This window comes from Myxocyprinus asiaticus, chromosome 3 (assembly GCF_019703515.2).
Source record: "Myxocyprinus asiaticus isolate MX2 ecotype Aquarium Trade chromosome 3, UBuf_Myxa_2, whole genome shotgun sequence".
NCBI lineage: Eukaryota > Metazoa > Chordata > Actinopteri > Cypriniformes > Catostomidae > Myxocyprinus > Myxocyprinus asiaticus.
The window spans coordinates 18,088,240-18,101,264 of NC_059346.1; the positions used below are offsets into that span (position 1 = coordinate 18,088,240).

General features: G+C 37.4%; 1 protein-coding gene across 2 annotated transcripts in view; it reads right to left on the bottom strand.

Moving 5' to 3' along the window:
- Positions 1-2,147: 2,147 nt before the first annotated feature.
- Positions 2,148-13,025, bottom strand: part of stag2a (stromal antigen 2a) — a 37,954-nt gene continuing 27,076 nt past the window's right edge. For both annotated transcript variants that reach the window (XM_051674478.1, XM_051674470.1), the window contains exons 21-34: positions 11,696-11,783; positions 10,940-11,020; positions 10,759-10,851; positions 10,098-10,269; positions 9,467-9,594; positions 9,272-9,373; positions 9,029-9,177; positions 8,816-8,944; positions 8,486-8,691; positions 7,727-7,946; positions 7,546-7,638; positions 4,429-4,555; positions 4,080-4,157; positions 2,148-3,534 (exon numbers count right to left, since the gene is read on the bottom strand). In XM_051674478.1, coding sequence (XP_051530438.1) covers positions 3,511-3,534; positions 4,080-4,157; positions 4,429-4,555; positions 7,546-7,638; positions 7,727-7,946; positions 8,486-8,691; positions 8,816-8,944; positions 9,029-9,177; positions 9,272-9,373; positions 9,467-9,594; positions 10,098-10,269; positions 10,759-10,851; positions 10,940-11,020; positions 11,696-11,783 — 1,690 coding nt within the window. In that variant the 3' untranslated portion in view covers positions 2,148-3,510. The remainder of the gene's footprint in view (positions 3,535-4,079; positions 4,158-4,428; positions 4,556-7,545; positions 7,639-7,726; positions 7,947-8,485; positions 8,692-8,815; positions 8,945-9,028; positions 9,178-9,271; positions 9,374-9,466; positions 9,595-10,097; positions 10,270-10,758; positions 10,852-10,939; positions 11,021-11,695; positions 11,784-13,025) is intronic.

Sequence of the window (13,025 nt, forward strand, 5' to 3'; positions counted from 1 at the left end):
AACACATACACTTACAATTTAGGAAATAAGGAGATACTTCATAAAAGGAAATTAAAAAAAATAAAAGTGTGACAAATAATCAAATGTGTGTGATGCACATAAAAAGTCCATAAGAAGTGGTTAAATTAATATCTTCAGTAGCAATATTATAAGTGATGGTGAGAAACAGATAAATATTTAAAGGTGCACTTAGTATTTTTTTATTTTTATTTATTTTATTTTTTTATATATGTCGTATTGGACTTATACTGACACATAGCAGCGTTTATGCTGCATCATTCAAAACACAATAGTTTTCAGTTACCAATACCATTGTAGAAATTCACTATTCAGTCAGCCATGATTCATTTAATCCACGAGTGAAAGTGTCCAATAACAGGGTGGTTACTGAGATTAGGCAAGTAGTATTCGGCTGGTCATGTGATCCAATATGGCTGCCCCCATGTGCGGACCTTCTCCATGTAGAAAAAAAACCTGCTTTTATTAGGTTACTGATATGACAGGAGGCTCCATCTTATATGAGCATTCATGGTTTTATACACGTTTCAGAATTACTATTACTTTATTTAGGAGTAAAACTTTTTTAATGAGGAAAAAATACTGAGTGCACCTTCTGAAAGTTAAAGTGGAGATTTATTGTAAAAATGACTTAAATAGTAATCTGTTTCTCACCCAAAGTGATTGTATCCCCTCAAAAGACATATAATTAAATTAAATCATTGGAGTCTTATGGATTATTTTTATGCTACCTTTATGTGATTTTTTTGAGCTTCAAAGGTCAGATCACCATTCACTTGCATTGTATGGACCTACAGAGCTGAAACATTCTTCTAAAAATCTTCATTTGTGTTCTACAGAAAAAGAAAGCATGAGGGTGAGTAAATGATGAGAGAATTTACATTTTTGGGTGAACTACTCATTTAAACATAAAAAGGTTGTTGTATATTTTCATGTATAAAGACCCATTTATTCTGTGTGAAAGTAATAGAAGGTTAACAAGATATTTTTATTCAGTAAACATTTTTTTTACTGCTCTGTGCAGGGCTGTTAACAACAAAGACATTTAAAACATAACTTAGGGAGTGGTATCAGGGCCATTGTAAGGCCCACAGGTCCAGGGGGGTCTATAAAGATTATGATAAAATTTTAGAAATAAACTATTTGTTTACACTCATGCCCTGGCTGATTCTCTGATTTTACCGAATTACAAATAACACTGAAATGTCAGTATAATAATTAAACTCACTTAAAAACAAAATGAAATCAATTGTTCTAAATGGGCTTATGCAATAATTTAACACATTAGAAGAGCCTTGTTTCATGCACATTTATCTCTACTATTTGTTCTAGACAAGCAAGCGTGTTTGTTCAGCCATTGATTCTCAGTGTGAATAAAGGCTTTGATTCAGCCACTATAGAACAATGACCTTCTTGTTCATGACCCAGAAAATGTGACAATTACATTCATGGTTCATTGGTGGAGATCAATGAATAAACAGTAACTGACTTAGGACAAAAAGTTTTATCCATGACATAAGACCAACGTCAAATAAACATAAATTTTGAGTTTCAGTGTTCATCAATAAAGCATCACACAGGGGGCCTGGGTAGTTCAGCCAGTACTGATGCTGACTACCACCCCTGGAGTTGCCCCAGTTTGAATCCATGGCGTGCTGAGTGACTCCAGCCAGGTCTCCTAAGCAACCAAATTGGCCAGCTTGCTAGGGAGAGTAGAGTCACATGGGGTAACTGCCTCGTAGTCATGATTAGAGGTTTTCACTCTCAATGGGGCGCGTGGTAAGTTGTGCATTGATCGCAGAGAGTAGCATGAGCCTCCACATGCTGGGAGTCTACGGTATCATGCACAGCGAGCCACATGATAAGATGCGCAGATTTACTATCTCAGAAGCGGAGGCAACTGAGACTTGTCCTCCACCACCTGGATTGAGGTGAGTAACCGTGCCACCAGGAGGACCTACTAAGTAGTGGGAATTGGGCATTCCAAATTGGGGAGAAAAGGGGATAAAAAAAATAAATAAAATAAAGCATGATACAGAACACAGTTTAAGAATATAATTTGTAACTGAGTAAAATGATGACTGGTCAAGAGTCTCTCTGCGAGCTGCTAATTTAACAGCACTGCTGAAACCATTGCAGGACAGTTTATTTTGTCTTCATATACAAATGAACACAGGAAATGTAACAACAGACATCTTGTAAATAGAATAAAAACATCTTGGATTTATGTACAGTCCAATATATTAAAACACATACACTCACAATTTAGGAAATAAGGAGATACTTCATAAAAAGGAAATAAAAAAAAATCAAAGTGTGACAAATAATCAAATGTGTGTGATGCACATAAAAAGACATTTCTTTAGCAATCCTAAACAAAAGCTCCTTGTGGAAATGCATTTCAATAAGCATACAATCACTGTGGTTCCATTTATCAAGATTTCTTACCTCAATTACTCTGATTAACAAGCCTTTCATGATTTCAACTACATGACCCCATGACAACCCACAACCTGTATCCAAACTTCAATTACACAGAGGGTAAAAGATCAAAGAATCTTTCACAGTGGAGCTTTTCCAAAATAAAAATTAAAACATCAGTGATTCTTTAAGGACAGATGCAGCATGAATGAAACAGTAGGTTGGATACCAAACATAAAAAACATTAACTTAAATATAAAATCAGCAACGATTCACATTACGTTACACATTTTGTGTAAAACAAAATAATATATATACTTTTATATATATTTTAAAGAGATATAACAATATATTATAATACCTAATTCTAATCTTTAAAAAAGGAAATAAGAGATAATCTGCAGAAAGAGCTTTTCTCTAAAAATGGGTCAATGCCCTAAGTGGAAACAAATTTGAAATTAAAGCTGAAATAAAATGATGAGAACATACCTAAATTAAGCAATTTAACTGTAAGCTTTTGAAGTTTCACCCAATCAGCACAACTGCTTTGAGCACCAAGGATCAATCAGAATCGCACAAGAGAAGAGTGAGGAATATCATCCTGATAAAAGGTTTAACCTCCTGTACTTCAGGGGAGCTAAAACATTGTGAGTGATGAATAAAAAGAAAGAAATATTGGAAGAAAAACAGCTAGAGACACTGCAAGTCTAAACCTATTAAGGAAAGTTATCAATTTAGATTTAAATCACCCCATTATAAAGTTGATTTACAACTGATTGTCTTTACAAAATTACCTAAAAGGAATTACAAAAAAACAGCTATTTTTAAACATCCAGTACAAAAAAAAAAAAAAAAAAAAAAAAAAAGTGCATGAATAGATACGTCTGATCTTCATGCTGTAAATGTCTGTTTGCCTTGTGGGCTGTTATTTATGTACAGATGGAAAGTAATGGTGTGTTTTCAAGAGGGAAAGGTACACAGCATCCTCATGTGTGCTCAGAGTCCATGGAGTGAAATCAGAAGAGCAGGAAAACCTCTTTTTACCATCACTGCTTTTCTGATGTGCCCAGCTCAGAACATGGAAACGTTAAGAACCTGTTAGACAAACACAGTAACCAAATAGTAACTTAATTAGACCAGTGTTGTAGGTGGAAAGAGTTAGTGATGTTTTTCTTCAAAGCATTTCTCACTTTCAGTTCTCAATGACAAGAGCGGACAGACAAAGATAATAGCTATCAAAATAACTGAATAGAAAAATGAATAGGCAAACTAGATTTTTCGATTTTTTTAAAGAAAATATGAGTGATGTTTGCCTATCCAAAACTTGGCGTCATATAGGTGGTTGATAGGGTGTTGCTTTGTAGTTGCTATGGTGTTCTGTTTTAAGCATGTTTCTATGCGGTACCCATATCTAGGGTATTCTAAAAGATTATCTTCCACCAAAAGCGCCCACCAAAAGTCTCTATGGCATTCTTGTCCCTAGATATGACTCTGGTCCCTCCTTCTCCCGTTTTATCATTCGACAGGCGAAATTCCAATCACTTAGAAATCAGTACGAGCAATAGTAATAGTAATAGTGACACTTGCTTTAGGAAGCATCACTACTGAATGAGTGAATAAATAGATGGATGGATGCTTACCGAGTCATCCATTATGGAGGCAGGGTCAAAGTAGTCTGGTTTCAGCTCTGTTCTCTCCCTGCGATTTTTGGATGGAGGCTTTAGAGGGACAAAACAGATCAAAGTTAAAAACACACTGAAACACAAAATGTGTTACATGACAGTGTTTTCTCTCTCTCTCTCTCTCTCTCTCTCTCTCTCTCTCTCTCTCTCTCTCTCTGTTTTTGTGTCTCACTCAATTTAAGTCATTTTCACTCTGTCCTGATAGAATGACAGCACTTTCCCTATACCCTGGGTGGGCATAAGCAATTTTTGCCCAGACTGGATGAGAAGGGGTTCTCACTGGTTAACATTTCTGAATGATTCTCACCAGATCAATGTCCATGGTGTCAAAGTCCATGCCTTCGTTAAGATCATCCAGTCGTTCTTCTGATGACATCATCACATCCTCTACAATTGGCTCCTCATCATCCTCCATCAGCCCACTGCCACGGCGACTGACAAACGAGTAAATAAAAATAACATTAAATCTAACTTTGAGTATGTTTTTATCCGTGTGAGTTTGTGCAAGTATCTACAGTGGCCCCAAAAGGTATTTGAACACTTAAGTAACACTTCAAAATAAGATAATTTACCAAATACTATCCAAATACTTTTGTCTTTACTCTGAACAGTATATTAACCCTTTAAGTACTGAGGGTTTTTAAAAATGTCCTACTTCAGTAGCATACCCAAAATTAAAGGCTTACAACTCCACAAAAAACAAAAAAACAAAAAAAAAAACAAGGATGGTCCAGTGTTGATGGTATCATTTAAAAAACAAAACAAAAAATCAATATTTTTATTGATATACTGTAGATTATGATCAATTCTCAGACTCTCAGCCTAAAGCCCCATTCACACCCCCAGCGGCATCGCACAACATAGCGACACAATCCTTTTCATTTTCGCACAGCGACTTCCAAGACAAGTAGAGGAAATTTCAACTTTATGCAAATGACGAGCGACTACCAATGAGAGTGAAGACAGTGGAGCTCACATCAGTCACCCATCTGCTGTGAGTGTGTGAGATACTGGAGACAAATACATGCAAGACGGAGGAAAAGTTATACGTTTCTGTGAGCGATTTCACTCTTCTAATTAATTTGTCTGTAACCACATACATGGATATGGGCTAATAAAATGATGCGTGGAAAACCGTGTCAGCATTCTGAGTGAGTTTGATTAATAAATCGATATAACGTTCGTCTTGTTTAATGATATGGTGCATTTAGCAATGCTGCAGATTATATAAAATGCTCTCCCCTGAAGAATGTTCATTTTTAAAGGCAAGAGAACCGATTCCTTGTCAAATTAAAATGGGATCTTAGTTTTATCGGCAGTATCATCTTTAATCAGCATTTAAAAAGATACAATGGCCAGTTGTGCAGTCCATCAATAACAGAGCGGCAGCAGCAGTAGGAACGCCCACTAGTGACATAGATCGCAGAGTCTAGCAACGCCAAGCAACAATGCACACGGCGGTGTGAACGGGGCTAAAGAAACTGCTGAAAAATCAAAAAACAACTTGAGCCAAAAACTACTTTTTTCTGATTTTTCTAATTTGACATTATATATCTCAGGGTGTAAATAAGGTGGCTCTGAAAAACAGCTTTTGTTTTGTTCCCAATCATGTCAAATATAACTAAGAAAAATTGTCTTGATTCAAAAAAGCAATGAAAAGTTAAAGTATTACACAAATAATTTATCCTAGTGTACAAAAACGTCTCCAAGTGTCCAAAAGCCCCTTATTGTCTAATAAGTTATTGTACATAAGAACTAATTAAACATGCAAACACAATGAATAAAGGTTTGCATAGCATGCAGACATGATTTTAGTAATGAGATTTCACAGAATGAGTGCCATTTGAGTAGTCTTTGAGTCTGTGTCATGTACTTGGCGCCATCTCCTAGTGGCCATATGTAACAGTCACCATTCACATGTCTCTCTGCCCAAATAGTGATGACTTTTTGCATAGATATGAATACAATCCGATTGGTTTAGGGTTCCATGAAGCTACATAATTTTTTATGACATCATCTCTTTTTAGCCAGACTGCAAGATGCCAGGGCCCGTATACACAAAAACATCTTAAAGCTAAAAGTGGCTCCTAATGCAGAAATTTAGAAGCAACTCATAAAAATTAGGGAAGTGTCACTCCTGAGTTTAGGACTCGTTACATTTTCTTCTAAAAGTAATTCATGAAGCATTTTAATGCTAAAAGTAGCTCTTCAACCCATGACAACTTAGAAGTCATCCTGAGGATTTCTAAAATCCCTAAGAGTTAATCACAAATGATCCAAATGTGGCTGCTGCCATAAATCCACATTAAAAACAATGTTGACCTATTAGAATATTATTATGACAGTATGTTGGGGATTTCCCTGCTTGAGCTGCGCGAGTTAAATGTGCTGAACACCGGCAAAATTAACTGCTTTTAAACTGAAACACATCCTATCTATACATAAGATTAATCACTATATCCACAACATACTGTATATGTAATATTACAACATGCATCTGCACAGACAATGAAGCAAACGAACAGGTGAACTTGAACAAAGTTCCGTGCAAGTCATATTATGCCTAAACTGACTTACCACGGAAAATTAATAACGGTCTCTAAAGCATGAAGAATTCAGAATAAAGTAAGTTAACTTCTAAAGAGTAGTTAATACTTCAGTATATTCATTATAAGCTAAAATTTCAGGAGCTCAGGTTTTCACAACAAGGACAGTACAGTGTTTTGTATGTATCTTTTATATGTTTTATATATGTTTAAATTAATTAAATGTTTATACATTTTTTTCTAAAAGTTTAAATATTTGATTAAAGTTTGAGCTGTTACAGTTTGACACGTTTTTGTCATTTTACACATTATCAACTAAACAATATAATTGTTATCAGTATTAACTGACTAAAATTAATGAATATGACTTGATGAAAAATACTGACTAATTTTAAAGGACATTTTAGACAAAAGACTAAAACTATGACTAAAACAAAAAAACTGTGTAAAAATTAACACTGGTCACCTTATTACCGGAACACACTTTGTCATTCGCAACATTTCTATAATTGCTTCGGTAATGAAAAACTTTTCTGTTTCTCAGTGTTTTAACTTAAAGAAATTTTAGTTGCAATATGAATGCATTTTAATATTATTAATGCATTATATTGTTATTTAGGTAGAGAGAGAGAGAGAACTGCTGCTAAAGTTGGTAATATTGAGAGATACAAGCATAAGCATATATTGTCCAAAACAATGTTTTGATCTTTTTGTAAGTTATCATTTCCGTTTTTGTTGTTTCATTAATTGTTTTGTGGCTTACAATAGACCTTATTCAGAGCAGCACCATATTTAATTTTTGTTGGAAATGAAAATGGGGCTGAAAGGGATAGAATTTCAGTCTCTTCAATGGCATGTATCTGTAGTTGTGCTCTTACACGGCATGCTGAATGTGGCCCCTCATTTTGCTATACTGCATGTTTGCTCTTTCCTGCTGTTGCTTTTGGGTGATCATCCACGTGACCTGAGAACTGAAGACACAACAGCTCTCAAACACCTCTTCACCAATGTTTGTGTCAAAGAGAGTATATGAATGAATGTGTGTGTGTGTGCATTTACTTGTAGTCCATGTGTTGATGTAGCTGCTGCAGAGGTGTATGCTGCGTTTCGTTGCTCATGCTGTATATTCCCATGTACCCTTGCTCTGGGCAGAGCTTCTTTGCATCCCGTAGGACAGTGGAGACAATATGTGGTGAGGACATCATCACAGGAGTGTGAGGAGCGCTCTGCACATGATGCACCCACGCGCTCACATCACTACTACTACAGCTGCTCTCCTCTGAGAGACAGAAAAACCCAAAGACATAACACTAGTTTCGACTCTGAAGTAGAGGTTGTACTGACAAGTCAATTAGTCAACGTGTTGGGTCACTGTTTATTAGTAATGGATCACATGACTTAAAGGGATGGTTAAATTCTGTCATCACTGACTGTTATCTTGTTGTTTTTATACCCGTCTGACTCTTTTTTTTCTGTGAAACACAAAAGGAGATGTTAGGCAGAATGGACTGACAGCCTCAGACACCATTCACTTTCACTGCATCTTTTTTCCACACAATAAAAGTGAATGGTGACAGAGGCTTACATTCTGCCTAACATCTCCTTTTGTGTTCCACAGAAGAAAGACATGTGTGTTTGGAATGACACAAGGGAACGTAATAGATGACAATTTTCATTTATGGATTAACTATCCCCTTAGGTTGTGCTAGTTGTATACATGTTGTGACAGCAGTAAACAGTCAATAGTTAGAACTAGTAGTCATACAAGATCTGAAGTCATTATTATTAAGCATAGAATTATGATTCATGGATACACACCCTCAGGTAGCTTCCTCTTGCTGGCAGTAGTTGTTTTGCTCCTGCGGCTGCGGGCGGAGCTTCTACTGCTCATGCCGCTGATGACAGACAGTGTGTCATCATCAGCACCGGCCTGCAGAGAGTTCCGGTATGAGATGAGCGGCAACCAGCAGTCATCCCTCTGCAGGGCCATCTGAAACGTCATAAACCGCTCCAGATACAGGTGCCTAATGGGGGACAAAAGTCAAACACAGAATGCACAAGGGAGTGTCTGATTGAGTTGATTGATCTCATTAATAAAACAGTACAAAAGTGTACAGACAGGAGGGCTTCTTAGCGTGTTTGTCTTACACAGTCTTTTTGTCCTGGCGCAGTAGTTTGGAGGAAAACTCACTAAGAATGTCAAGGAAAGCGAGGTTGAGAGGTGGGCCTCCTTCCCCTTGTGGACTGGGTTCTTTAAAGGCAAACTCTATTCCATCCCTGCAACAAACACATACTTCAGACTCTGAACTGTCACTAAGAAATGTGGTGTCTCTGTGAGCATGTGTGTTTGAATGGACTTACTTATGGAGCATTGCAATGGCCTCTCTGGTTTTGATTTGATCGAGTCCAAACGTGAGAGAGAAACGTCGGGCCAATTCTTTAATCCCACAGAATGCAGATGAGGAACGATCAAAGTTACAACCCAGATCATTGAGCATCTCATTAAATAGCTAAAAAAAAAACACAGATACAACACTGTTATATAACAACTGTTTTTCTGTGCTACTCGCAGATCCATCGGTAATTAGGAAAATACTGGCTTACCTGCTGCAGGCTGAGGATCAGAGTTTTTGCACACTGAATCTTATCGATCTGACGCGTCTTACTCATGGTCTCCTTAATGATGTCACCGTAATCGTTATAGTACTGCACACATAAACAGAGAAAGAGAGTGATCACTGCAAACTTCAAATGACAAACGCAAAGAAATGTCAGAGTGATTGTGAGTGTAGGACTCACTCTCATGTACTGTTTGAAGATATCTGCTCCTGTCTTCATCTCCACCACATTGTAAATGATCAATTTGCAAAAGGCAGCCAGTAAATTCCTGCGTTTATGAAGCGCCTCAATTTTGCCAGCCTCATCTTCTGCAAGACACACCCAAACACAAATACATTAAAACAGGATTTTAAACAGATAGTTTCAGCTCCAAAATCTGATTGGATGAGCCACGTAAAATACCTGATGACTGCACATCAACTGAATTCTATGTTGAAGCACCAAGTTCCTTACATTACTTGGCAGAAGAACTTCTTTTTTATTATTATTAATAAGTGTAAATATTTATTGAATATTCGTGTCTTTGGGTGTTGTTGTTTTACATAAGCAACAAACCACTCGTGGTTGTGTATTAAGACCATGGTTAAGGAGACTTCATTGCGGCTAACAATTGCTAATAACTGTAATGCACAGCCACTTGTGGCTTAATGCTTTACTCTAGGGTAAACCGACACAAATTCACTTACAGCTCTCCTAAGTGTAACAGATATGTTAAGTGAGTGTCTCAGAAACTAAATGCTTTTTGCTATGCCCCTAATAGCAAAACCCTGGATCACAGCAATCTTTGGTCCTGTTTGTATTTGTTCTTTACCTGTGCTGCTGTCTTCATCCTGGTCAACAAACACATGATCGAGGATAAAGTTGAGTAGTTCGCTTTGTAAAGATGCATCTGGACTGAAGACCAGTGGCTCTAAAGCTTCCCGTCCTGATGACAAAATCTGGTAACTGAAGATCAGGAGGGCATCACAGAGAATGGTGAAGGCCTGAAACACAAACACACACACACACACACACACACAGTTACAGTAAGTTGGTCAGAACAAGGTATTCTATGGATACAAGCAGCATAAAAGTACAGCTCGTATCTACATGAATGAAGACCAAAATCTCTAAAACAGTTGGTCAAGATTACAATCTAAGAACATATTTCAAATCAGCAGTAAAATCTGACGATAATGGTATCATAAACTGTGCTTCTTTAGCTCAGATCACGCTAAAAAATTCTATTTTTCTGGTTGGTCCAGCTAATGCGCATGGGCATTCTCGAGTAGACTGACAGGCGATGTCTGTATCTAAAAGGTGATTGGCTCTTTTACCTCTAAGGCGGGACTTCCTGTTCTACATCTACCATATTAAGTGTACCAAATTTCTCCCTTTCATTTTTAATACAAGTGCTCCATCTCGAGCTAAATAGTCTCTGGTCAGAATCCTCTAAGCATGTGGAGGTGTGGCCTATGGCAGGTCAGGCTCACCTGTTCTTTGACAGTGGTGCTGATGCTGCTCATGTAACTCTGGCACATCATACAGAAGGCCCTCACTTGCCTCCGCAAGAGCACCAAATCATCCTGGAAACCAGAAAGAGTCAGCAGCTCTAAATGATCACAAGCACAAACTCCAGTTTTATACAGGCCTGGGTGTTTGTGTGTTGTTTACCTTTGTAGAGCTGCCCTCCGAGACTTTAGCCAAGTGCCAGAGTATGATGTAGTGAGCGCACTGCAGTGCATGGGCCACAATCTATAAACACAAAACAAAACAATTAAACACACCGACTCAAACAGGTAAACAAACGTGCTTGCAGTGAGGTTGAAGAGGGTTTTCATTTCTAAAATTGTGCATCCTCACTTCCTAGCTCCTTACTCTTAGGAAACAGGGAAAGGAGGCAAGGATAAGAAACCAAGATGGAGGAATCAATGCAAGACAGATTTGTAAAATGGAATGTCCTGCTCACTCATGCATCACTTCAAAGCACCATCTCTGTGCAACTGCATTACCTCAGAGCACTTGCCATTATGTTGTTGAAGCTTGATTTATTGATATTTTCATAATAAAACCTAATAATTCAAGATGCACTGTTAAAGTATTTAACAATCATGGTTTATTTAAACTGCAAAGGTAAAAAATGAATTAAAACTGTTGTGTCAGATGAAGCGGGAGGAGAATTTATGCGTGCGTCAGGTGCTTCAACCAAAAAAGTATTTTGCATAGGATGCTCCTGTGCTTCCTTGCTCAAGCGTCCTCGGTAAGCTTCCTCCGTCCTCGGTCCTCGCCTCCTCATGGTGCATTTAAAGAATTGATACGTCCGTCATGATGGTGGACTTTGATCAGTTCCCGGTTAATGGGCTTGAGGACGGATGAAGCGAGGACGCACAATTTTAGATATGAGAAGCGAACGAGGTTAGAGGTCAGTACCTGCTCAGGCATGTCCCCATTTTGCAGACCAGTATTCAAGAGTCTGTAGTTGCTGGTGAAAAGATCCCATTTAGTGAGGTCATGGGCACTGCAGGAAGGAACACACGTACAGTTACGATGGAGGAAACCGATATGAGCCTTGAGAGAAACACAGAGGCTCTGTTGCAAAACCAAGGCAGCAAAGCAAAGTGCCTCAAACTGTAGGCAGCAAATTTATGCTGCCTCCTAAAATGCTTAATTTGTCAATTTGAAGCATCAGTGTTTGTATCCTTTGTGTATAAGGCAATCTCACAATTCACTGCAATGAGTTCACCAAATCATCTCCATCAACAATAGCAGATGGAGTCATGGGAGATGTTTAAAAATGTTTCCATACTGTATTTATATTTAGCCCTGAAAAGCGTTGACAGCAAGGTTCCCACACCTTTTGACCAATAAATTCCAATTATTTATCCATGACTTTTCCAATAATTTGTGATAACTGAATAACGATTTTTTTTTAAATTCATTTTTAAAAGATTGCACTTACAAAAAGCATTTTTTTAGCCAATGAAATATTTTAGAGCTGAGCATATCTACAAAATTGTTAGTTTACAAAATAATTAGTTTACTTTTAAATGAAAATTCTCTCATAATTTATTCACCTTCATGCCATCCCAGATGTGTATGACTTTCTTCTGCTGAACACAAAAACAGATTTTTAGAAGAATATCTTAGCTTTGTAGGTCCATACAATGCAAGTGAATGAGGATCAGGCCTTTGAAGCTCCAAAAGGCAGATAAAGTCAGTGTAAACTAAATCCATCAGACTCCAGTGGTTTCTTCCAAAGCGATCCAGTTTGTTTTGGGTGAGAACAATACAAAATGTAACTCCTTTTTCAATGTACATCTTGACAGCAGTCTCCTTGGCGATCATGATTTCATGCTCGATTACACTTCTTATAGTACCATCTAGTGATCTGACCATGCGTCAAGCACTAGGAAGTGTAATCGAGCCTGAAATCATGATCATACTGCAATGGCAAGAAGTACAGTGAAAAAGGAGTTATACTTTGGTCTGTTCTCACACAAAACCAACTGGATCGTCTTAGAAGACATTGATTAAACTACTGGAGTCTTATGGATTGTTTTTTTCTGACTTTATCTCCTTTTTGGATCTTCAAAAGGACTGATCATCATTCACTTGCATTGTATGGACCTACAGAGCTGAGATATTCTTCTAAAAATCTTTGTTTGTGTTCAACAGAAGAAAGCCAGTAAAGTGAGTAAATGATAACAGCATTTTCATTTTTGGTGAACTATCCCTTTAACAACCTTTAACCTTTAATTTC